This window comes from Trichechus manatus, unplaced genomic scaffold (genome assembly GCF_000243295.1).
Source record: "Trichechus manatus latirostris isolate Lorelei unplaced genomic scaffold, TriManLat1.0 scaffold00091, whole genome shotgun sequence".
In the NCBI taxonomy this organism is placed as follows: domain Eukaryota; kingdom Metazoa; phylum Chordata; class Mammalia; order Sirenia; family Trichechidae; genus Trichechus; species Trichechus manatus.
In genome coordinates, this window is record NW_004444027.1 from 6,317,300 (window position 1) to 6,344,360 (window position 27,061).

The following is a 27,061-nucleotide window of genomic DNA, read 5'->3' on the forward strand; positions in this document are numbered from 1 at the left end:
AGATCCCTTAGAACCACTATAAGCATTTTTCAAATTTCTTACCTACTGTTTTCAATGTGTTTCACTATTCTCTCCACGTGTCATGTAAATGCTTCTCTTTTTTTTTCTTTTTTTGCAGGGTGTGTGTCTGTGTGTGTGCATGTATGTTACTGACAGACCAACAACTCTACCAGTCAACACCCGAATGCATGCCAATTTTACCTCATTTCCTTTTTTAATAGAGTTATAAGACTGGGTAGGTCAGTGGAATGCTGCAGATATAGTGTATCTGGATTTCACTAAGGCACTTGACCAAATAGATTATGACATTCTCATGGATAAGATGGAGAAAAGTGCAATGGATATACTTACGTGAAATCACGGATGACTAAAACATCACATTCAAAGAACAGTAAGTAATGGAATAACGTCAGCTTAAAATGAAGTCTCTATTGTTGTGCCATAGGACTCTGTATTTAACCCTATCTGATACAGTATTTGTATTAGTAACTTATAGGAAGGCAGACATTTTTATCAAATTAGAATGATACAAAACCAGGAGAGTGACTACACTGGGTGACATAATCAGGATTCAAAGAGCTCTGACAGTCCTAAAGGACGAGCCAAGACTAACAAGATAAAATTTAATGCACATAAACAAAATCTTGTAGGAGATTAGGAAAAGGGAAAGGAAAAACAAAACAAAACAAGAACATGTATATGACTCCAGGGAGATGTGCCTTAAAGTATGGAAAATACCTAGGGGGCTTAGCTTGACTAAAGAGCAGTACAAGCCAAGTGTAACAGGGAAAAGAACGGTGGCTCTGCTCAAGGAGAGAAAACGTACAAGGAAGAGGCTGTGGATCCTTGCGGAACCTGAATGAAAGAGCTACAGGTATGGTAAAGGATAACAGTCACATATAACTTCTTTGGGATAGACACACTACACTTTCTATGCCTAACAGGTTGTACTTAAGGAAACCACACGCATTGTTCTTCACTCTGTTTTAAGAAAAAGCAGTATTTGAATCAAAATTAATTGCATAATTATTAAGTAACAGTATAGCAAGATCCAAGAATGTTTAATTTAGTACTTTAATCAATTTTATTTGATGAGGCTAGCAAGTGCTAAATTACCTGGTAGCTGTCCATGTCTTCCTCTTCCTCCTAAAATGAAAAAATATATATTATGTAGAAACAAAATAATTATTTATCCAAGAATCAGGTTATGCTAAACAATCTGAATCTTTCTCCGTATTTGTTTTCTAATTTCATTAGTATGCTATTTCATCTCCCACCTACTCTCACCTGCACTCTTAGTTTTATAGGACTTGGAGTAAAACCTTGAGCTTCTCATAGGAAAGTGAACTACACTCATTTGACCTTTTTAGGAACCAGTAGAATACTTTGCCTCGGTTTACACTCCCACTCAGCAGGGGAAATCAAACACCTGCTGGCAAACAGTCTTCATAAACCAGTAGGGGGCTTATGCAGAGGGGCTGAGTGAAGTTGAGGAGGTTAATCACTATTAGGCACTGTTTCTGAAGGCTGAAATGTTTTAACCCTCAGCTTGCCATGTACCAGAGCAAAAACCAACCATCTGCCACAGTGACTTTGAGCAAATGCAATACACACACACAAGGTATCAAAAGAAAATGAAAAGATATACTGAAAGAATTGTTCATGGAAGGCAGTTTTCTCAGAGGTTCCAAAAGACTCTCTCTTCTGGTTTTATCTTTCAACAAGAACATAGGCACAGAAACTTACATGGAAAGTCTCATGAGTTTTGGGGGACCTGAATGGTCTAACTTTTATACATCCAACGCCAACCGACAATATACATTCTTCCATTAGTGGTAAAGTGCCAGATTCCTGTACAGATTTCACTTCAACTTGAATTCGCCGGGATTGCCCCTGAAATCACAATTTTAAGAGTTTCTTAAAATCAGTTTCTTGCAAAAAATTTGGTTTAGAGAGACCCCTACTGGCTGATGTTGTGAAAACATTTAAATCTGGAGACAATGTCTCATCATATCTCACATTTCAAATAGTAAAATACAAATTGAAAAATTAATCAGAAAAAATCATTTACCTTTTAAGCAAGCTGTCAGAACACAGAAGAAATACATGGCTTATACATTTTTCAGTAAAAAAACATTAAAAGCAAGCAGTATAACAAAGAAAATATAAAAAGCTGGCCAATCAACTCACTGATAATCAAATAAATATACATTAAAATAATCATGATAAACTTTCATTTGCATTTATTAAACAAGAAATTATTTCTTTCAAAGTCAATTTCCAATACTGCCCCAAATTCAGGAAACAGGCAATTTCTTACACTGTTGGTGGAAATATAAATTGGTACAACCTGTCTGCAGGGCAATTTGTCTTAAAAATATAAGGATCCTTTGACCCAGAAATTCAATTTCTAGGAGTGTGTTCTAAGTAAATAATTATACATACACATAAAGATATAATCTAAGGAATCCCAAAGCACTCTCAAGAATAACAAAAATTAGATATAAATATATGATATTGATAACTTGAATAACCATGATACATATATGAAATAATTAAAGTACTGCTATAAAAATATGATATATTAAGTTAAAGAGAATATTACCAAACAGAGCACATACAGTATGATCTATTTTTAAAAATAAACAGAATAAGAAAGACTACTATCTTCGAATCACTGTCCTAGTTTCTAAATAATTATAAACCAAAATGCAAATTCAAGAACTAATCAGAAAATATGCCTTCTTTGGCATATTTTCAGAATAAATACTATGTGACACTGTACATATTTACAATGAAATAATATTTTAAAAGAGAAATTACAGATATTCCCAGATTACTGACAACAAAATTGGCTTGCAAATTTTAGGAACCCAGAACAGAATTTGAAACATGGAATTTTAATATATAATTTCAAGTCAATTACTCTTCTCCTCTTCTATCACAACTTTAGTTCCCAAGAGCTTTGCATTATCAAGAAAATCAACTTAGACAATGATTGGTCCTATCAAGCTAGATTTGAATAGATGGACTACCAAATGTCTTTTGATTTCGTATTTTTCAAGCATCAGATATTTTATGAAGAGAGTCCCTCAGAAAACATTTAATAGCCTAAACTAGTTTAGTCATGGCAAGTAGCTACTTTTTGTTTATTTTGCCTAAGACAGAAAGTGACCTGTTTTGAATGTGTGTCTAAGTGTGATGGGTGAAGTATGAACTTTGGGGGCAGTTCCAGGATAAGGAGAGGGAAAAAGAGAAAAAGAATCCTGGACTGGCTTAATGTTCCACAGAAAAACTTTGAAAAGTATACTGAAACTATTAGATTGACCCTCTTGTAACTGCTAATGTTTGGTCATTTTTTACCCACAAAAATAGCAATTTCATATAGTTAAATCTAATAGCAGTTATGGTCCATGGATTCTAATTCCAGCTTTGTCAGTAACAACTTGTGTGACCTTTGGCAGATAACTGAAACCATAGTTTTATCATTTCCAGGTGGTAGGTCTAGATGACATCTAAAAGTACGTTGTAGTTTTCCAAAGTACCATATATCACAGTGATGCCAAGTGTTTCTAACATTAAATGTACAGCTGTTCAAATTTAGAAAAATTATTTTGCTTGACCCCATCAAACACTTGGCCCTTGACATAAGCTGGTTCCTGATTTTCCTCTTTGATGTCTACACCTCCTTATTCTCTAGTATTCTTTGCAGGCTCAGCTACCTCTACTTAATCACAAGTGCTGGGGTTACTCAACTCTGAGTTTTAAATACTCTTTCCTTCTCACACTATGCTCTTTCCCTCTCGATAATCTCACCTTCATCCTAGTTTAAATTACAGTTATACGGATAACTCATGCATTTTTATTTCCAACCCAGACCTTGTTATTGAAGTCCAGACTTAGAATATCTCTTTTTGGATGTCTCAAAGGTTCCTTGAATTCAATATAATCAAAAGTGAATTCATGTTCTTCCCAAATCTGGCCTCTTCCAGTGGTGCTGTCCCAAGGAATGGCACTACCAGCTGTGCAATCATAGTGCCTCCCTCACTCCAGTCCATCACCAATTCTAGAGAGTTTACCTTTTAAATATCTTTCAACGTGTATTTATCTCCATCTCTTCTTTAACCACGACCATAGTCCAGACTAGGTTAGGTGCCATGCTAGTTTTTTACTGGTTCGCCCGTAACCATTTTTGCTCCCCTTCAATATGTTCTCTACCCAGGGGTAGATTAACCAGTAAGCAAGGTACGAACAGGCTTAATTGTGTTTACTTACTAATCTGTAGTGCACAACATGTATGGGTTTCACCACATTCTTGATGTCGTGAAAAACACAAAAATGTGGTTAAAAACAGGTGACTTCTGAGAAATACAAATGTCTGTAAGACCTGCAAAGCCCTATGCAATTTACCTGCCTCTTTCAGCTTTGTTTGGAACCCTCCCTTTGCATGTGCTCACTCAGCCCAGCCACAAAAGTTTCTCTAAGTTCCCCACATAAGCCTCTGTACATGCTCTGTCTCTGTATACTCACTCTCGAGTTTGTCCAGTTAACTCCTATTCATCTCTCAGATTTTAGCTCATTGTTGCTCCCCCAGGAAAGCCTGCTAGGTCAAATCTCCTCATTGTAAATTTTCATAATGTAATACACTTCACAGCTGTATTTTTACATTTATTTATGGGATTATTTAATTAAAGTCAGTCTCTTCCACTAGCCTCTAAGCTCCGAGACAAAAAAACTATCTTACCCATCACAGGCCTAAAGCTTTGCACAGTGACTGTCACATTATACGTGACTCAATAAATACTTGTAGAATAAATATATCAGTTTTATTCTGACACTTTCTTGTTCAAGAACAGTAGGTCCTAATTTTCAAACATTAAATTCAAATGAATGTAGCATTCAAGGCCCTCATTAACTAGCTACCACATGCTTCTCTGACCTCTTCTTTTTCTGCTTTTCAGCTCTTCCTATATGTTACTTTCTACCTAAAATTACCTAATTCCAGCCTTTGTGTCATTATATTTGTCATCTGTATATGAAATACCTTTCTAGCCCTGGCACCGATTCTTTCAGTATCCAGGTGTAGATTCACATTCTTCAAAAAAGCCTTTTCTGATAAGCCCAACAAATCTTTGAACACTTTGAGTACAGACTGTAAGAAGTCTGACAAATACTTAAATATCCACTTTACACTAAACCACAGAAATTTTTCTGGTCTTACCTTCCAGTAGATGGATTTCTAAGTCATCCAAGGAAGACATATAAATTTAATAGATGTCCAGAAAAAGATGTTCGTCACACCCTTAAGAATTCTATTTTATGTATATATCTCAGGCTTTAAACAAATTTCCTTTTGCTTTTAGTTCCTTGCCAAGATACATAAATGAATTTGCTGAAATTAATTTTCTTCCATTTATGTGTTCAAAGCAGGTCTTTATTATCCTCTTCCTAAAGTTTTCAGAAACTTAAATATTTAAGCAAATTTTCTCTTTGCTTTAACTCTTCCTCATCTTTTGCTTCGGATGCCTTTAATATTTCTTTTCTAGAGCTTTTCTTCTATTTTACTATTGTTTTAAAGGATGAAGAGAACTATAGTACACAATATTCTACTAAAGTTTGGATTAATGCAAAGTATAGCTGAAAAGAGTATTTCCAAATCACGTATGAAAAGTCCACTGAACAGTACTAAGTAAGATTTTCCCCATCATTGTTAGTTGGCAACACAGACACTGACAAATCACAATCTGCCTGTGGTTATGATTCCCAGATCTTTTTCTGCTGTAACCTCTGGCATGTTTACATATCTAACTAGCTTACATTTATTTAATACCTCCTATGTCTCAAATACTGTGCTTTATACATAGATAGTATTTCTCTTAATTCTCACACTAATCCTATGAAGTAGGTATTATCTTCTCCACATTACAGTGGTAAAGCCAGAACTGAATCTAAGCATGTTGGACTCTGAAGTCCTTTTTCCTCCTACCAAGTCACACTGCTTCTCCTTGTCTTAATAAATGTTGTAACGCTGTCTGATATGTGTGTTTTATTTTCTACAATTCAATTCAATTCTAAGTTGTTTTTATAATGCCTATCTTTTTTCTCACTTAATCTTAACAGAGTTGGTTTTAAAATATTATTAAAAAAACAAAAAATATTATAAATAGTAATATTTTTGAAAATGAAAAAATGCACATGTAGTAGGAGACAATTTTAATACAAGCAATAGACTTGGCCAGTCTAGATTTCATTATCATTGACGTTTCTGCTAAAAGAAATCCATTATTAAGCTTTCTAGTATGAAATAATTTAACATACAAATGGTAACAGTCATAATTTTGTTACCTGCCGGAGCTGGAAGATACCACCTGTTGGTACATCCTTGGCAGAAATCACTTCTACAGGGCAGTATTCACCATTCTCATTCTGTTCTAGGATTTGAACCCAGAATTCTACTTTCCTGGTGACTTCACTCCATCTAGGAAGCAGATAAAGTTCTTGGAAAATCATATACCATACATTTCTATTTCATTATGTGCTATATTTAGACAACAGGTATTATCAGAACACCATAATATGCAAACAATAACCATATCTCAAAGAATAAAATTTCTCTAAAAAAAGACAGCTTGGGACCCTACACATTAGAATTAACAATAACAAAGATTTCCAAAGAGAATAAGTCAGTAGACTACACTTATGCGCAGTCCAATGGGCAATAATCAAGTACATACTGGCAAATTTAGTTAAAATCAAAGTTAAAAAAACTTAGTATCATAACTAGAAATGGCTTATTTATTTTTTCAAAAGGATATAATTATAAATCTATTTCAAAGCAGTTACTCAAAAATCTAAACATTTTAATTACATGTACAGAAGCTAGTACAGTAAATATCCATAGATAAACTTAGGTAGCACTGCATGCTTTAATGACTTTACAAGTATTTTTCATTAGCTCAATATGAAAATCAAGAAAAAATTCTCAACTTCTAGTTTAGTACCTACTAAAACACTCTCTAAATGCAAAAAGATATATAAATCTGGTTCTCTTACGATTAGATATAAAAAAAACTAAAAATATGATATTTCTGTCTCCTTCTCTTAATTCGAACAAAATCCTGCTTGACAAGGCTTTCATCAGTGATGCCACTTGAAAAGAGCTGTGAACTAAAGACAAAGTAAGTAAACTTGAATACCAGAGTAGATCTTGATCAATTCTCTCTACAGGTGATTAACTAGAAGTAATTCAAAATGATAAGCTACTTCTTCTCTAAAAAATTCACTTTACACTGTTTTCTTAAATACTTACATGTTTAACTTCCTTCCATCACTCTTCAAAGTTCACTTCCCTAAAGAAGTTTAGCCATGCTATTAGTACCCTGTTGACAACACCACCTATTTCTGGGATACTGGTAATGTTCAGGATATAGTAACCTTTATAAATGGCAGCATTCAACTTTTTTTTTTATTATTATAATTGGAACCAGATAGATATCTAAAATTCACCTGTCCCGGAGACTACGTGTTTTTGCTTGTATAATTCCCAAATCCCACAGGGCTGGGTTTTTCCGAGGATCAGTCATCTTATGGCCATATACTTCAATTGCCAATGCCCCCTCTGAAAGATGCTCAGTAAAGTCCTCAGTTATGTTAACAGAAAACTCCTGAAAGAAAATAGTTAATTACAGAAAATATTTTCTGGAAACCTTATGATTACTTATATCCGACCTCATATACTTACTCATGGAGGAAAGAAATAGAAAACAGAAAGCTTTAGTTATAGAATAGAACTATCATCTAGCATCCATAATGAATGCTATGATAGCCTAAGGTTCTTGACTTCAAAAAAAGCTATATTATGACTTCGACTTTTTTTTTAACTTTTCACCTTGAAAGTCTATTATGTGAGGCCAGCATTACATTCTATTTTGTTAGCAATATAATTTAAAAACAGTATTTTTAAAAGTATAATAACTATATTAAGTATTACAACAATGATCTACAATGTCTTGATATAAACATTAGTACATGTAATAATGTAGCAGTGTTGGAAAAAAATATTTTCCAGTTTTTAGGAAGCTACCTCCAATAATAAGAGACAAAGGACATAATGACCATCACGGCAAAAAAGTCACATAATTAAAAAAAAATTCTCCCAACATGTCCATATTTACAAAAAGAAAAAAATAGAGAAAATGAGCTTGTACCAAGATATTTAAAACTGGATATGAGACAGGTTTTTGGACTAATAAGGATTAAATTCTAAAATAATTTATTAAAGAAAGTCATTGAATCTTCTCTGTGTCTCTGTCTCTCAATATGTCTATCTTTAAAATGCTTTAACTCTCTTGAAAAAAAATGACATGAATCAAGTGAGATCTAGTAAAAAAAAACATTGAAACCTGAGACTCCTGGCTTTACTAATTACTAGCCATGTAACCTCGGGCAAACTGACCTCTCTGAACTAGTTCCTTCAGCAGAAAAAAAAGAACTATCATCAAAAACAACTGTGATACAGATCAAATTAAAGAATAGCATAAAGTGCTTAGCACGGCATTAGGTGCTCAATAATTTCAGTACTTCTGTTTTCTACCTTTGATTTCTCTGTAACACTAGTTTCTTACCCTCTTTAGATAACAATTCTCTAGTAATCTAATACAAAATATGGAGACTGTTTAGAGGTGAGCACACACATATAAACGTACATATTCACAGAAAAGTTCACTTTTGATTTTGAAGGAGCTGAATGTATTAACACTTTAGTTATTGATTCCAAACCTATTTTAAGAAACTCTGCTCCAAGACATATATTAGTATCTGATTATTTGAAGAATAAGATTCATTTCTCGTTTTGTTTTTTGGTAAGTAATTTAAAATTTGACAAAGTCTGAAAAGCAAACTTACATTAGAATGATCAAAGACAACCATGCACTGAGGTTCCTTGCTGACAGGGGAGGATGACGTATCTACTTCAGGTGCAACAATTACTGGCTCCTGTTGATCCCAGAAGTTGTATTTGCAGAATACAAAGTGGGACAGATGCTGTGGCAACCCAGTAGCTTGGAGTATTTTAACCTGAGGGAAAAACAACAACCTGTTGTTGTTTCTTAATTAGAAAGTTCCAAGGAGTACTTTGACTCAAGAGGTATGGACTCCACTCCTGAGTCTGTCACTAACTGTTCCTTTATGTTGGACAAATGACATATACTCTGGGACTGTAGTTCTTCATCTGTTAAGTGGGGATAAAAACTGCCACATTTATTGAGAGGCTCGACAGAGGGTAACAAACTACTTTGCCTATAAAGGTAGATATTTTAAAGCATTAAGAGGCTGTTGAAGTACATTTAAATTACAGGTTCTTATAGTAATAAAGACAGAAGAATAAAGTTCTCAGACATCAACACCATTCAATGATACAAATTTGACTAACATCATGAGAACAAACCAAGATTGTTTAGCACAATGAACAAAGAACAAAAGCCGTGTGTTAATAAACCAAGAAACATTCAGAAAAGGGCAAAACATTTACTTGATAATTTTAAGTATAAAAGTGAACAAGGTTCTCAAGTAGGCATTATTGTTGTTGTCTTTAGGTGCCATTGAGTCAGTTCTGATGTACACAGCAACCCTATGTACAACAGAACAAAACGCTGCCTGGTCCCACGCCACCCCCGCAGTCATTGCTATGCTTGAGCGCACCGTTGCAGCCACTATGTCAATCCGTCGCATTAAGGGTCTCCCTCTTTTTCGCTGACCCTCTACTTTACCAAGCATGATGTCCGTCTCCAGGGACTGATCCCTCCGTTAATATGTCCAAAGTATGTGAGACCTGGTTTTGCCATCCTCGCTGCTAAGGAGCATTCTGGCTGTACTTCTTCCAAGACAGATTTGTTCGTTCTTTTGGCAGTCCATGGTATATTAAACATTCTTTGCCAACAGCATAATTCAAAGGCATCAATTCTTCTTTGGTCTTCCTTATTCATCCTTTTGCATGTATATGAGACAACTGAAAACACCGTGGTGGCTTGGCTCAGGGGCATCTTAGTCCTCAAAGAGACATCTTTGCTTTTTAACACTTTAAGAGGTCTTTTGCAGCAGATCTGTCCAATGTAATGCGTTGTTTGATTTCTTGACTGCTGCTTCCATGGGTGTTGATTACACGCTAATAGGGCATTTTTTGGAGAACTTTAAAGGCATTTGAGAATGCATAATTTAATGATCTGGCTTACGGCTATGCACAAACTGGAGCAACAGTAGAGGGAATTAAAGATGGTGAATGTTTACCATTCTTTATGCTAACATTTACTGGATGTGTTCTCTATGCATATTTAGGGAGGAGAGGCGTATCAAAGGAAATACACTCTGGACATGGAATGTAGGGTTTTATGATAACGTATTAGAAATGTATATTTTATCAGACTGGATATCACCAGAAGAAATGCCTATAACAGGTTATAAAACAACCAAATATTGTTAATATTTCTTTTGGCAGGAAGCATCGTGTTGATACTGAGGTTGGAATTCCTGTCATATTCTAAAACTCCTCCAACTATGAAGTTAAAAGTAATTGTGAACTTATAATTGACTAAACAGCCTTACATGATCAAGCATTAATCATTTATTATATTTTTTATCTGCTCACTTCCTGCATGCTGTATGATTCACTCTACCTCCAGTGAATAAATTTAACAAAAATAAACTTGAATACGTGGCAGAAGTTGGTGTAGTTCTGCAACCACAAGGAATCACCAGGAGCCTTGTTATACAGAGACAGGTTTACAAATCTTTACTGATACACTGATAAATATAATAGCCTTAACATTTCAGGAAACACAATAATGACTCAAAAAAAAAAAAAAATGAGAAGCAGATGACTTTATTTTCTTCCATATGAGACAGATAATGTGTAAGCAACAAATGAGAACTCCCATTATTATTCATTTTTTCCTTTGATGTCAACAAGAGTCTGAAACATCAATATAGCAATTCCCAGATGGGTTATGAAAGACGGACTGACTGACACAACGTACTCCTCCAAACCAAATATACCAATCAGTATTCTGAAGTTAATTTTTCATTAATTTGAAAAACCATCATTTTTTCATTAAGGCTTAAAAATGTTTATTACATTCTTTAAGATGAGGCAATATGGTATATGAGAAGATTACAAGATTTTGGAGTTACATAGATCTAATATCTGCTACATATTAGCTTCTATTCTGAAACAAATTACTTAAATTCTGTGAGGTTAATTTTCTTAGTTCTAGCAGAGTTTCCAGAATAAGATGGACTAGCAACAAAGGCTTGGTGGTTTACTTTTGAAAATCAGTCAGTGAAAACCCTATGCATCACAATGGTCTGATCCACAACGACTCATGGGGATGGCACAGACTGGTCAGCATTTTATTTCATTGTGATGGGGTTGTCAAGAGTCAGGAATTGACTTGATAGCAGCTAACAACATCAAGTTTTCTCTTTTGCAAAACAAGAATATTAATAGCTACTTTACATTATTGGTGTGAGAACTGACCACACTAATGAAATGAGTAAAACTAGTACTAGGGATTGAGAAGACATGCAATACATACCAAATTTTTCCTGTAGTAATTAATCTCAATTTTATGGTTAAAATAAACAAGAAAGCAAGATTTAATATGACCAACTCTCCGCTACAGGCAACTTCTCAGGAATAAGACTGCCAGGAATGAGGAATATCAAGATATCTAGAATACAGGTGGTGGGGTGTGTGTGTGTGTGTGTGTGTGTGCGTGCGTGTGTGTGTGCATGTGTGTGTGAGTACGTGTGTGTGTTTTAAGTTTCTGCATACAGAAACTAAAATCACCACAATGTCAGAATACCACTGGATGTCAACCTGAAGCTGCTCAAGATAAAGGAGCTCAGAAATGTCAGTAGACATTAATGTTGTTTTTTTTTTTAACATACTAATATTTAATATAATTTAAAATACTAATTTGTTAATATATGCATTTTTTTCATTACAGAAAAATAAATCTAGACTTCTTTTATGAACCTAAGATACTCATCACCAATAATATCTTAAGTGTCACCAGACTGGTTTCTTTTTCCACCAATATTTTGTTTATTGTCACATACTTTATTTGTGCTCCTTTGATTTACACAAAAAGCTATTACATGCATAGACTGTGGTCTCTAAACACCATTTCCATTAAAGGATCAGGGTTCCTTGGAGAAATAGCTCATTCCAGGTCTGGAACAGGAAATGACCAAGATGAGACTAGAATCACACTGAAAAAAAAAAAGCAAACCCAAACCCATTGCCATCGAGTCCATTCCAACTCACAGTGACCCTACAGGACAGAGTAGAAATGCCCCATTGGGTTTCTAAAGCTGTAACCTTTACAGAAGCAGACTGCCACATCTTTCTCCCATGGAGCGGCTAATGACTTCGAACCACGGACTTTTTTTCAGTTAGCAGCCGAGCACTTAACCACTGCACCACCAGGGCTTCTCAGAATGGGGGAGTGTGCTGTCACATTATAGGGATTGCAACTAGTGTCACATAACAATATGTGTATAAATTTTTGTAAGAGAAATTAACTTGAACTGTAAACTTTCACCTGAAGTACAATCAAAATAAATAAATAAATATGAAAAAAAGTATCATATTAGAAAGCAAAAAAGCTATCAAAGTCTATGAGGTTTAGAGTTATGTCAAAAGTAATCAAGAGCCAACTAATGAGGCTCTCACAGGCCAAAGAGGATATCATTTGAGCTTCAACAAACACAGTAAGCAAGCCTTAACAGAATCCAAAGCATCGAAATATTACAAAGCATCTTTTCTGACCATAAAGCCATAAAAGTAGAAATCAATTAACAGAAAAAGCAAGGAAAAAAAATCAAACACATGGAAACTGAACAACACCTTGCTCAAAAACTACTGGGTTACAGAAGAAATTAAGGAGGGAATAAAGAAATTCATAGAATCAAATGAGAATGAAAACACATCTTACCAGAACCTTTGGGACACAGCAAAAGCGGTGCTCAGAGGTCAGTTTATAGCAGTAAATGCACACATCCAAAAAGAAGTAAGGGTCATAATCAAAGCATTAACCCTACAACTGGAACAAGCAGAAAGAGAGCAGCAAAAGAAGCCCTCAGGCACCAGAAGGAAGGAAATAATAAGAATTAGAGCAGAATTAAATGAAATAGAGAATAGAAAAACAATTGAAAGAGTTAACAAGACAAAAAGCTGGTTCTCTGAAAAGAGCAACAAAATCAATAAACCTTTGGCCAAACTGACAAAAGAAAAACAGGAGAGGAAGGAAATAACTCGTGTAAGAAATGAGATGGGTGATATCACAACAGATCCAACTGAAATTAAAAGAATCATAACAGAATACTATGAAAAATTGTACTCTAACGAATTTGAAAACCTAGAGGAAATGGACAAATTCCTAGAAACTCACTACCTACCTACACTAACACAAACAGAGGTAGAACAACTAAATAAACCTATAACAAAAGAAGAGATTGAAAAGGATATTAAAAAACTTCCAACAAAAAAAGCCCCGGCCCAGATGGCTTCACTGGAGAATTCAGAGAAAAGTTAACACCACTACTACTAAAGGTATTTCAGAGCATAGAAAAGGCTGGAATACTCCCTAACTCATTCTATGAAGCCAGCATAACCCTGATACCAAAACCAGGTAAAGACCCCACAAAAAAAGAAAATTACAGACCAATATCCCTCATGAACATTGACACAAAAACCCTGAACAAAACTCTAGCCAACAGAATTCAGCAACATATCAAAAAAATAATTCACCATGATCAAGCAGGATTTATACCACATATGCGGGGCTGCTTCCAAATTAGAAAAATAATCAATGTAATCCATCACATTAATAAAACAAAAGACAAGAACCACATGATCTTATCAATCAATGCAGAAAAGGCATTTGACAAAGTCCAACACACATTCATGATAAAAACCCTCAACAAAATAGGAATAGAAGGGAAATTCTTCAACATCATTAAGGGCATTTATACAAAGCCAACAGTCAACATCATCCTAAATGGAGAGACTTTGAAAGTATTCCCCTTGAGAATGGGCACCAGACAAGGATGCCCTTTATCACCACTCTTATTCAACATTATGCTGAAGGTCCTAGCCAGAGCAGTTAGGCTAGAAAAGGAAATACAGGCATCCAAATTGGTAAGGAAGAAGTAGATCTATTTGCAGATGATATTATCTTATACACAGAAATCCCCAAAGAATCCACAAGAAAACTACTGGAACTAACATAAGATTTCAGCAAAGTATCAGGACACAAGATAAACATACAAAAGTCAGTTGGATTCCTCTACACCAACAAAGAGAACTTCGAAGAGGAAATCACCTCTTTACAATAGCCCCCAAGAAGATAAAATACTTAGGAATAAACCTAACCAGAGACGTAAAAGACCTATACAATGAAAACTACAAGACACTACTGCAAGAAACCAAAAGAGACCTGTATAAGAGGAAAAACATACCTCGCTCATGGATAGGAAGACTCAACATTGTGAAAATGTCAATTCTACCCAAAGCGATCTACAGATAGCGATGCAATCCCAGTCCAAATTCCAACAACATTTTTTAATGAGATGGAGAAACAAATCACCAACTTCATATGGAAAGGCCCTGGATAAGTAAAGCATTACTCAAGAAGAAGAACAAAGTGGGAGGCCTCACGCTACCTGATTCTAGAATCTATTATACCACCATGGTAGTCAAAACAGCCTGCTACTGGTACAACAACAGATACATAGACCAATGGAACAAAATTGAGAAACCAGACAAAAATTAATGCACCTATAAGTAGCTGATATTTGACAAAGGCCCAAAGTCCACTAATGGGGGAAAAGACAGTCCCTTTAACAAATGGTGCTGGTGTAACTGGACATCCATCTGCAAAAAACTGAAACAAGACCCATACCTCACACCATGCACAAAAACTAACTCAAAATGGATCAAAGACCTAAATATAAAATCTAAAATGAAAAAGATCATGGAAGAAAAAATAGGGACAACACTAGCAGCCCTAATACATGGCATAAACAGAATTCAAACCATAAGTAACAATGCACAAACACTAGAAGAGAAACTAGATAACTGGGAGCTCCTAAAAATCAAACACTTATGCTCATCAAAAGACTTCACCAAAAGAGTAAAAAGACAACCTACAGACTGGGAAAAAAAAATTTGGCTATGACAAATCCAATCAGCTTCTAATCTCTAAAATCTATAAGATACTGCAAAACCTCAACAACAAAAGGACAAACAACCCAATTAAAAAATGGGCAAAGGCTATGAACAGGCACTTCGCCAAAGAAGACATTCAGGTGGCTAAAAGACACACGAGGAAATGCTCACGATCATTAGCCATTAGAGAAAAGGAAATCAAAACTACAATGAGATACTATCTCACCACAACAAGGCTAGCATTAATCCAAAAAACACAAAATAATAAAGGTTGGAGAGGTTGTGGAGAGAATGGAACACTTATACACTCTTGGTGGGAATGTAAAATGGTACAACCACTTTGGAAATCAATTTGGCACTTCCTTAAAAAGCTAGAAATAGAAGTACCATACGATCCAGCAATCCCACTCCTTGGAATATATCCGAGAGAAATAAGAGCCGTCACACGAATAGATACATGCACACCCATGTTCACTGCAGCACTGTTCACGGTAGCAAAAAGATGGAAACAACCTAGGTGCCCATCAGCGGATGAATGGATAAACAAATAATGGTATATTCACACAACAGAATACTACTCAATGATAAAGAACAACGATGAATCCGTGACACATCTTATAACATGGAGGAATCTGGAAGGCATTATGCTGAGTGAATTTAGTCAGTCACAAAAGGACAAATAATGTATAAGACCAGTATTATAAGAACTCAAGAAAAGGTTTGAACAGAGAAGAAAACACTCTTTAATGGTTACGAGGGTGAGGAGGGAAGGAGAGGGGAATACACTAAAAAGATGGTAGACAAGAATTATCTTAGGTGAAGGAAAGGACAACACACAATACAGGGGAAGTCAGCACAACTGGACTAAACCAAAGCTAAGAAGTTTCCTGAATACAACCAAACACTTCGAAGGATAGAGTAACAGGGACAGGGGTCTGGGAACCATGGTTTCATGGAACATCTAGGTCAACTGGCATAATAAAGTTTATTAAGAAAATGTTCTGCATCCTACTTTGGTGAGTGGTATCTGAGGTCTTAAAAGCTAGCGAGCAGCCATCTAAGATCCATCAATTGTTCCCCACTACCTGGAGTAAAGGAGAATGAAGAACACCAAAGACAAAAGGAAAGTATTAGCCCAAGAGACAGAAAGGGCCACATAAACCCAGAGACTGCATCAGCCTGAGACCAGAAGAACTAGATGGTACCTGACTACCACCAATGACCACCCTGACAAGCAACACAACAGAGAGTCCCTGACAGAGAAGGAGAAAAGTGGGGTGCAGAACTCAAATTCTGGTAAAAAGATCAGACTTAATGGTCTGACTGAGACTGCAGGAACCCCAGAAAGCATGGCCTCTGGACTCTGTCAATCTAAAACTAAACCATTCCCAAGGCCAACTCTTCAAAGGTTAGACTCGACTATGGGACATAAAATGATACTCGTGAAGAGTGTGCTTCTTAGCTCATTTAGATACATGAGACTAAACGGACAGCTCCTGTCCAAAGGTGAGATGAGAAGGCAGAGAAGGTCAGGAGCAGGTTGAAAGGACACGGGAAATCCGGGATGGAAAGGAGGAGTGTGCTGTCACAGTACAGGGAGAGCAATTAGGGTCACATAACAACGTATGTATAAATTTTTGTATGAGACACTAACTTGAATTGTAAACTTTCACTTAAAGTACAACAATAAAATTTTAAAAAGTTAAAAAAAACCAATACAATAAATTCAATAGATCGAAACACATCAAATATGTTTAAATCCACATGTTCATTATGATATTAAGACCAGAAAAAACTTCACTTGTCAGTTTTGGATATTAGTAGGAAAACCAATTCATTATTTTGAAAATTGGTAAATAAAAAGAGTCAATCAAACATTTATCCTGCTTTTCCTATACAAATAATATCTGAATAGCAAAAGAGTTGATAATGGTAAGACTCTAGAAGTATTCCAGCTAATAAATTAAGGAATGATGGAATTATAGTATTACTCTTGTAACTCCTAAGGAAATAATGCATCTAGATAATAATCATCAACGGCTTCTAACATATCCAAAAAGAGAAACAACCAGACATAATGTGTCTCCTGATGAAAGAACACATCACCACCTATGAAGTATCCTTGCTACTCTCATCCTCCATATATCGCCTCTATATCGAACTACAAATTTACAGTAAATACACATCAAACATGTTAAGCAACACCAATCAACAAAATCCACACTATGAGAAACTACAGGGCAACAGCCCAGTTTCTACAATAAATAACTAGCAAGGTAAAAGAGGATGAGAGACAAAAAGATAGCAAGTGTGTGCACATGTGAGAGAGTACCTATAGATTAAAAGGGATTAAGAGACATATCAACCGAGACAATAACGAGAAACAGACTGAATAGTTCATGATACTGAGGAATTACTCGTTCCTATGTGTGATAATATTCTAGTTACTTTTTTTTTAAAAAAAAGTGCTCATCATGTACAGATATTTACTGAAATACTTATAGATGAAATAATATGATATGCTATCTGGGATTTGCTTCAAAATAATCCAAGGGGAAGAGAAGGCACAGAAGTGGCTTGAGTGCATGAATAAAACAAGACTGACCATCAGTTGATAATTGTAACCGCAGTGTTAATGGGGATTGACAATATTATTTTTACTAATTTTACGTGTGTTTGATATCTTCCATAAAATAATATTAAGACATTTTAACTTGGTTTAAAAAGAAAAGCTCTTTTTATCCAGGATATAGTACTTCTTTTCAGTGATAAAGATAAATTCTCCAGACGATAGTACCCTGTATGTTATTTTACTCTAACAGTAAAAGTTGACCTTTCACAGAGCTTCACCTTTAAAATGGGCCATTATGGAGTTATCAAGCCTATGTCTTCATCTTGTTAATAACATAACCTCAAAAGAATATTCCTGAATCAAATACAATACAATAAAGATTAACTTTTCATGAATTAAGATTTTTTTCTCTCAAACTGGAGCAAATAGCCTAAACATTTGGGACCTTCTTACTATATGCAAAGACCTACAGAAAGAAGTCCAAATCTTAATAGCTTTAGCTTCCCTGTATCTTGCAGTTAATGCACAACCTACTCCTTTCAATATCAACTTTATTCTAGAAATATTTATATAGGACTGGCCTTATAATGGATTATGAAATAAGAGTTTAGATTTCCTTCACTTTGCCTTTTAGTGGTCTCCTTCTCATTCGTATTATTGTCCCTTGCTAATTCCTCCCCCTCAAAAGCCTTCCTTTTAACTGGTTCCTACAGTGATTCTTAACCAGAGGCAGTATTGCCCCAATAGGAAGTGTCTGGAAATGTACAAGAGCATTTTTTTTTCATTGTCATAATGAACTGGGGAGGTGGGCACTACCTACATTTATTAAGTAGGAGTACAGGAATAGAATGACCTATCTAACATCTTCCTAGCTAGCAATTACCCATGAAAATACAACTGCACCCTATGGAGAAAGTTTCAGATAACACCCTCTCCTTCAAGTTCAGCCAGAAATTTTCCTCAGACCTTGCTTTCTGAATTACTTACTTTTCCTGTGTCCCAAAGAATCTGGTAACCACCTCCATCAGATCACTTGCCTCACACAGTATTAGTCTTTTGTTCACTTGTATACACTCCGCGCCCCCACACACACACTGTACGGTGAGCTCCTTGAGAGTAGGAATCCTGTCTTAGTGATCTCTATATTCCCAACCCTTGACAGATAACACACAACACATATTTCATGAATGCAGTGCATGGGAAGAGAAGAAAGAAAGGTGTTTGGGATTGGGGCATGCTTGAGTAGCATACGCAAAGGCATATGGGTGAAGAGAAATATAGAACATTTGGAAAGCAGTGTGAAAAGTGACTTATGGCAAGGAACAGGACCAGGGCTGAGTAAATCTCCACCATCAGCAGCTATTAAGACACTCAATTAGAGGATAAAACTTCTGTGAACAATCTGGGTTTCTTTACAGAGAAGTCCAGACAAACACAGATTCACACAATTTTGGAGCTCAACAGCCCAGAGAAAAGAGGTGCCTTATACAAGGTTCCAAAGAGTAAGTTATTAGAAGTAATCTGGCTAATCCATATTTCAGGATACATGGTGAAATATGGTCTCTAAAACACTAAAATATGTTTTAGAGACAGACATTTAGAAAATTCAAAAAAGAAAACAATATATATCATCTAAATAATTCACAATCTTCAAAATCAGTCATACTTCTCTACTTGTAAATTAAAACTGGGACTTACCATGCATACAAGTTTGTTCTCCTGGGTTTCTTTATCAAAGGAAATGTCTGCAGCATCATCACCTCCTGCAATTCTTTCCCCAATTTCACCGCTGATTCGCATCACCTCTACATGCAGCCGACCTGCCACCTATAACAATGGGGGTGGGGCATAGGGGGTAAGCAGAAACTTTTTAACACAGTTTTGTTGTTTCTTTCTTGAGATTATCTCTCTTCTGCTTTACAGTCAAGTCATTAGGTTAATGGTATATGAGAATTTAGATGCCTGGGTTATAACAGTTACTTTCTTGCAAAGTTCTCGGAGTAACTATTACATAAGGTATTAATAATACAACTAAATACTAGTTGTAATTACTAATAAAAATAGTAATAACAATAATACCATCACCACCCTATGGTTTCTTGAACTTTTCTCTGCAGGAAACAAGGGATGAAGAGTAAACCAACCTCTCCTTTCTGGTTGATGATTGGAACAGCATACTGTAACTTCACATCATAGAAAAGGGACTCAAGGAAGACATTGGCCACCCCAATGAGACTGTGATTTTCCTGTTCATCATAGAATGGATCAGCACGCTTGAAGTAAGACCGTATTACCTTTAAAGAAATTCAAAACAACTTCAGAAAATCACTTAAAATGAATGGATTCAACCTAACACCTTTTGATGTCTTCTATTTTAAGCCATTAAACTTTTTTTTTTAATTGTTGTGCTTTAAGTGAAACTTTACAATTCAAGTTAGTCTCTCATACAAAAATTTATACATACATTGTTATGTGACCCTAGTTGCTCTCCCTATAATGTGACAACACACTCCTCCTTTCCACTCCAGATTTCCCGTGTCCATTCAACCAGCTCATGACCCTCTCTGACTTTTCAACTTGCTTTTGGAGATGAGCTGCCCATTTAGCCTCATTTATCTACTTCAGCTAAGAAGCATACTCTTCACAAGTATCATTTTATGTCCCATAGTCCAGTCTAACCTTTGTCTGAAGAGTTGGCCTCAGGAATGGTTTTAGTTTGGAGCTAACAGAGAGTCTGGGGGCCATGTCTTCCAGGGTCCCTCCAGTCTCAATCAAACCATTACGTCTGGTCTTTTTACTAGAATTTGAGTTCTGCACCCCACTTTTCTCCTGCTCCATCAGGGTGGTCACTGGTGGTAGCCAGGTACCATCTAGTTCTGGGCTCAGACTGATGAAGTCTCTGGTTTATGTGGCCCCTCCTGTCTCTTGGGCTAATACTTTCCTTGTGTCTTTGGTGTGCTTCATTCTCCTTTGCTCCAGGTGGGTTGAGACCAATTGATGCATCTTAGATGGCCACTTGCAGGCTTTTAAGATCCCAGATGCCACTCACCAAAGTGGGATGCAGAACAGTTTCTTAATAAACTTTGTTATGCCAATTGACCCAGATGTCCCCTGAAACCATGGTCCCCAGACCTCCGCCCCTGCTACTCTGTCCCTCGAAGTGTTTGGTTGTATTCAGGAAACTTCTTAGCTTTGTATTATTCCAGTTGTGCTGACTTCCCCTGTACTGTGTGCTGTCATTTCCTTCACCTAAGATAATTCTTGTCTACTATCTAGTTAGTGAATATCCCTCTTTCTCCCTCCCCACCCTCGTAACCATCAAAGAATTTTTTCTTCTCTGTTTAAACCTTTTCTTGAGTTCTTATAATACTGGTCTTATACAGTATTTGTCCTTTTGCAACTGACTACATTCACTCAGCATAATGCCTTCCGGATTCCTCCGTGTTATAAGATGTTTCATGGATTCATCATCGTTCTTTATCGTTGCATAGTATTCCACTGTGTGAACATACCATAATTTATCCATTTATCCGCTGATGGGCACCTAGGTTGTTTCCATCTTTTTGCTATCATGAACAAACTTTCATAACTATAATCTGATCCTTGCATTCTTTTAGAGTAAAACAAACTTCTTGCTGAAGTTATTTGTTAGCCGTTGTTAGGTGCTGCCAAGTCGGTTCTGACGCATAGCAACCCTACGTACAACAGAACGCAACTCTGCCCAGTCCTGTGCCATCCTCATGATAGCTGTTATGCTTGTGCCCATTGTTGCAGCCACTGTTTCAACCTGTCTCATCAAGGGTCCTCCTCCTTTTCACTGTCCCTCTACTTTACCAAGCATGATGTCCTTTTTCAGGGACTAGTCCCTCCTAATAACATGCCCAAAGTATGTGAGACGAAGTCTCGTCATCCTCACTTCTACAGAGCATTCTGGCTGTACGTCTTCCAAGACAGATATGTTCATTCTTTTGGCAGCCATGGTATATTCAATATTCTTTGCCAACACCATAATTCAAAAGCATCAATTCTTCTTTGGTCTTCTTTATTCATTTGCCCAGCTTTCACACATATATGAGGCAAATGAAAACACCATGGCTTGGGTCAGGTGCACCTTAGTCCTTAAAGTGACATCTTTGCTTTTTAACACTTTAAAGTGGTCTTTTGCTGCAGATTTTCCCGATACAATGTGTCGTTTGATTTCTTGACTGCTGCTTCCATGGGTGTTGACTGTGGATCCAAGCAAAATGAAATCCTTGAGAATTTCAAACTTTTCTCCATTTATCATGATATTGCTTACTGATCCAGTTGTGAGGATTTTTGTTTTCTTTATATGTTGAGGTGTCATCCATCCTGATGGCTGTAGTCTTTGATCTTCATCAGTAAGTGCTTCAAGTCCTCCTCACATCAGCAAGCAAAGTTGTGTCATCTGCATAACACAGGCTGTTAGTGAGTCTTCCTCCAATTCTTCATATAGTTCAGCTTCTCGGATAATCTGCTCAGCATACAGATTGAATAAGTATGGTAAAAGGATACAACCCTGACACACACCTTTAGAGACTTTAAACCATGCAGTATCCTCTTGTCCTGTTTGAACTGTCTCTTGGTCTATGTACAGGTTTTGCATGAGCACAAGTAAGTGTTCTGGAATCCCCATTCTTCCCAATGTTATCCATAATTTGTTGCAGTTCACACAGTTGAATGCCTTTGCATAGTCAATAAAACACAGATAAACATCTTTCTGGTATTCTCTGCTTTCAGCCAGTATCCATCTGACATCAGCAATGATATTGCTTGTTCCACATCCTCTTCTGAACAGCTTGAATTTCTGGCAGTTCCCTGAATGATTTTCAGCAAAATTTTACTTGCATGTGATATTAATGATATTGTTTGACAATTTCTGAATTCAGTAGGATCACCTTTCTTTGGAATATAAGTATAAATATGGATCTCTTCCAGTCAGTTGGCCAGAGAGCTGTCTTCCAAATTTCTTGGCATAGATGAGTGAGCACTTTCAGTGTTGCATCTGTTTGTTGAAGCACCTCAATTGATATTCCCTTGATTGCAGGAGCCTTGATTTTCGGCAATGTCTTCAGCGCAGCTTGGACTTCCTCCTTCAGTACAATCATTTCTTGATCATATGCTACCTCCTGAAATGAATTCTGCTTGGTATGGTGAGTCTGTGTACTCCTTCCATCTTCTTCTGATATCCTGCATCGTTCAGTATTTTGCCCATAGAATCCTTCACTACTGCAACTCGAGGCTTGAATTTTTTCTTCAGTTCTTTCAGCTTAAGAAATGCCAAGTGTGTTCTTCCCTTTTGGTTTTCTAACTTCCAGTCTTGCACTTGTCTTTATAATACTTTGTCTTCTCGAGCTGCCCTTTGAGATCTTCTGTTCAGTTCCTGTACTTCATCATTTCTTTCGTTCACTTTAGCTACTCGACGCTCAAGAGCAAGTTTCAGAGTTTCTTCTTATATCCATTTTGATCTTTTCTTTCTTTCCTGTCTTTTTAATGACCTCTTGCTTTCTTCATGTATGATGTCCTTGATGTCATTAGCACCATTTTATACACACACACATTCTCTCTCTCTTTCTGTCTCTCTCCCCCTCCCACTCCCATTTAGAATGGTGGTCAGCATCCTTCAGCCATAAGATAGCAATCAAAATAATGTCATTTACTTTTCATCATTTGTTCTCCTTTATGTGGCAATCTTGCTGGGAAAAAAGAAAAAAAAAACAACAACAACAAGAAACAACATACACTGACTAGATAAAGAAGTGGAGTGCACTAAAGTATTCTTCGTTTTTCTTTTAAGAAAGAGAGTCATCATACCTATTCTTACCAAATCATTGGATATGCTGCTACTAATAAGAGTAAACCCTTTTACAAGAGAATGGTTTACTTTTCGTGCATTTATTGTTATTCTTCTTTTATTTCTAAGTTAAAATAGGAAAGGGATACCGGAAACTATAGAAAAAAACCTTCAGAAAAATGTCATCTAACTATAAAAAGTCATTTTTATTGTTGATAATCTGGAAAAATAAACATATTTACAAAACAAGAGGCTAAGGAAGTAAACAATTTTATGAGACAACAGGTCTAGCAGTATTGAAAATATATAAAAATATGCATAATATATAAATTTATTTTAAATATGTACAACTGCATGCCTGATCTCAATGAAGAAATCTGCTGCTTGAGGAGAGAGTACCAGTGTACAGATCTATGGCATCTACTTTAGAATTAAAATTCCTTCTAAAAATGTTTCTAATATTTACAGTGTAAATATTAGGTACCACTGACTTCCAATTCAAAAAACATACACTGTATGTCTATTATTTGCAAGGTTATATGTGTTGAGAAGTGGGAAAAAAGATAATAAATGTGCTGAGAAACGAAAAAAGAGATCACGCCCTAAAGAAATTCACATTCCAGTACAGAAGACGGACAAACACACACCAACAGAAGTCAGAATGTGATAAAAACAAAGTTTGTTGAAATATCTTAAAGTGGAAAATTCTTCTAGAAATTCAGATTACTCAAAATTAGAAGAAAAAAGTAGATATCAGAAAGGTTGTTAGAATTCTTTCAGCTGGATGATTTAGAGGCTTAAAATAAATTTTATTCTAGACAGGATTACTATTTTGGAAAATAAACAATTTTTCCCCTGAAATGGGTAAGCTCATTCCTGTTTGATTCCTTCCATAACTATCAGTTAAGCAATTTTTCTCAAATAACTTACTGGGGAATCTTCTTCACACTCCTTCCACTCTTGATAAAGTTCTCTCATATCCAACAACCTATTGTCCAATTTTTCCAAAGACCAGATCTGCTTTCCTTTTCCTTTTCTTCTCACCTGGATTGCAGGTTCACTAAGAACAGAATCTCGCTGCAAAGATAGTGAGAACGACTGGGTGAAACAGCAAAAATATCCATCATTGAAGTCAGACCTGAACATTCTTATACCTGCCAGTCAAATGTCATCAAGCTGAAACTGCCAATTTTCTTTAATTTGTTCACTACAAAGCTTACCAAAAAAGGTTACAAACTTAATATAATGCCTTTACATCCACCTACAATCGTAGCTACCTACAATCAAAATTTTAATTTAAGTATAAACTATAAGTATAAACTTAAACTGTGATTGTAGGTGGTTATAAATTTAAATTTAAAACCCAAAAGACTAGACCATATTTAAGGAGAAGTTAAAAGAAAATGTTTTATTTGAGCCTCAATATGACCACACACTTTCAATGGGTAGTGAGTCATTTGCCAACAGCAACTCAAAAGGTTTGAGGGGAAGCCTAGGGGGCAGTGAGTTGAAGATGATGGTGATGGAATAATTTGGAAAAAGATTGTGAGAATAACAGCACAAATGGAAGAATATAATCGATGTCACTGAATGGTACATGCAGAAATTTCTGAAATGATGTATCTTTGGCTATGTATATTTTCACACACAAAAAAAAAGTCCGCCAAGATCGAGAAGGGAGAGTGTTGACATGTCATGGGGTTGTTAACCAATGTCATAAAACAATATGTGTACTGACTGTTTAATGAGAAACTATTTGTTCTATAAACCTTCACCTTAAGTACAATAAAAAAAAAAATTTTTAAAAAAGTCATTTGCATTGAATGGCAAGGGCAAGTTTGCTGGGATGAATGGTTAAGAAACAATCTTTTACCTTTCAAAAGTTAAAATTCCAACTGTTTTTGAATGGGTAATATCTTAATGTGGTACAAAACACAAAATGTTTAAAATAGTAAACTGTGTAAAGTCTCCAATCTACCCATTTGGAGGCAACAAATGGTATCAGTTTTCAAAGACAATTTATGCATACACATAGTTTGAATTTATTATTAAAACAGTATGGAACTAGATAGAGGTGGTTGTTGCACAACACTATGAATGTACTAAATGCCAAAAAATTGTCCACTTTATATCTCCCCCAGAGAGATGTATCTAATCAGTTGTCTAATCAATTTGAATTTGCTGCCTTAATTTATCTACTGTTCTGATAGGTCTACTTAGAATATTGGAAAAGTGTGAAACATACCCATTCTTTTGTCAAGATCTTGGTTATAACCATTTCCAAAGAAACAGAATTTACATAATTAAATAAAGACTTGCAAATTGTTGGGGTCAAAAATTACAATTCTGTCACATACTTTAAAGGTCCCTCTATCATATACCCGGAAACCCTGGTGGCGTAGTGGTTAAGAGCTACCGTGGCTAACCAAAAGGTCAGCAGTTCGAATCCATCAGGAACTCCTTGGAAACCCTACAGGGCAGTTCTACTCTGTCCTATAGGGTCACTATGAGTTGGAATCGACTAGACGGCAACAGGTTTGGTCTTTGTTTTTTTTTTTTTTTTTTTTGATTATCATATATTCAGTCAGCTAGTGAATAAATATGAAAATTCCATTACAAATCTGTAGGTAATAGCTTTTCCTGGACAGAATGCTAGGACTGGGACTAAAAGATAATGGGCAATATGATGTAGCTATCATGACTTGGCCCTCTTACAAATAACTACAACAGTGATTGAAAAAAGAACAAATCTCTACCCATTGCCAAAAATACCCAGAGAGAGGTGACTACAAAGGACAGGAGTTAAGAGCAGAACAAAAGGCTATGCTCACAGCGTTCTCCAAATGCTAAATGAAGTAAGAGTTTTCAAACAGAAAAAGGAAAGTCAATTGCATTGAAAACTGGAAGACCTATCCTAGACTAAGGAGACTATCTCGTTAGGAAATTTATTTCCTTGTTCAGCTCCTCACTCTTGTTGAAATCTGAATACACTTACCTATTTAAAGCAATGAAAGTGCAGTGAATTACTGGCTGCCTGGTAAAAATGTCTGCTTCAACTCCACCAATGATAGTTACCTCTAGCAGCAACAGGAACACCCTCAAAGAACACACAGTTGTTGCATGAGATGAGATACCCAGAGTGACCTGATTTGCTGCTAGGTGTTGGCCTGGCTGCACAAAGTCAGAGTTGCTCCTTCCCAACAAAGCCCAAAACAGGATACAGACAAAACAGCTATAGTCATGCTTTATGGGGAAAAAAATTCAAAGTTTCTATTTTTTTTTCACCTCAAACATTACAGAGTGAAAGAAGATCTTGCTCTTCTCAGTCTCCTAGAAGAAGCTGAGCCCTGTACATTCCGCCTAAGATTAACTTTCTTCCACTGTTTTTGTCTATGAGTCCCACCCAGAATCTTCTCTACAAATACCAATAAGCAAATGAATAAACTTCTAA

The 27,061-nt window shown here is 36.0% G+C and overlaps 1 protein-coding gene across 1 annotated transcript in view; it reads right to left on the reverse strand.

The window, feature by feature from the left end:
- The window catches only part of KIF13B (kinesin family member 13B), a 335,996-nt gene that overhangs the window by 95,784 nt on the left and 213,151 nt on the right, over window positions 1–27,061 (reverse strand). Inside the window, exons 19-26 of the mRNA XM_023736742.1 lie at window positions 24,541–24,687; window positions 19,943–20,092; window positions 19,497–19,625; window positions 8,905–9,075; window positions 7,507–7,664; window positions 6,346–6,478; window positions 1,747–1,893; window positions 1,117–1,146 (exon numbers count right to left, since the gene is read on the reverse strand). Of these exons, the coding sequence (XP_023592510.1) occupies window positions 1,117–1,146; window positions 1,747–1,893; window positions 6,346–6,478; window positions 7,507–7,664; window positions 8,905–9,075; window positions 19,497–19,625; window positions 19,943–20,092; window positions 24,541–24,687 (1,065 nt within the window). The remainder of the gene's footprint in view (window positions 1–1,116; window positions 1,147–1,746; window positions 1,894–6,345; window positions 6,479–7,506; window positions 7,665–8,904; window positions 9,076–19,496; window positions 19,626–19,942; window positions 20,093–24,540; window positions 24,688–27,061) is intronic.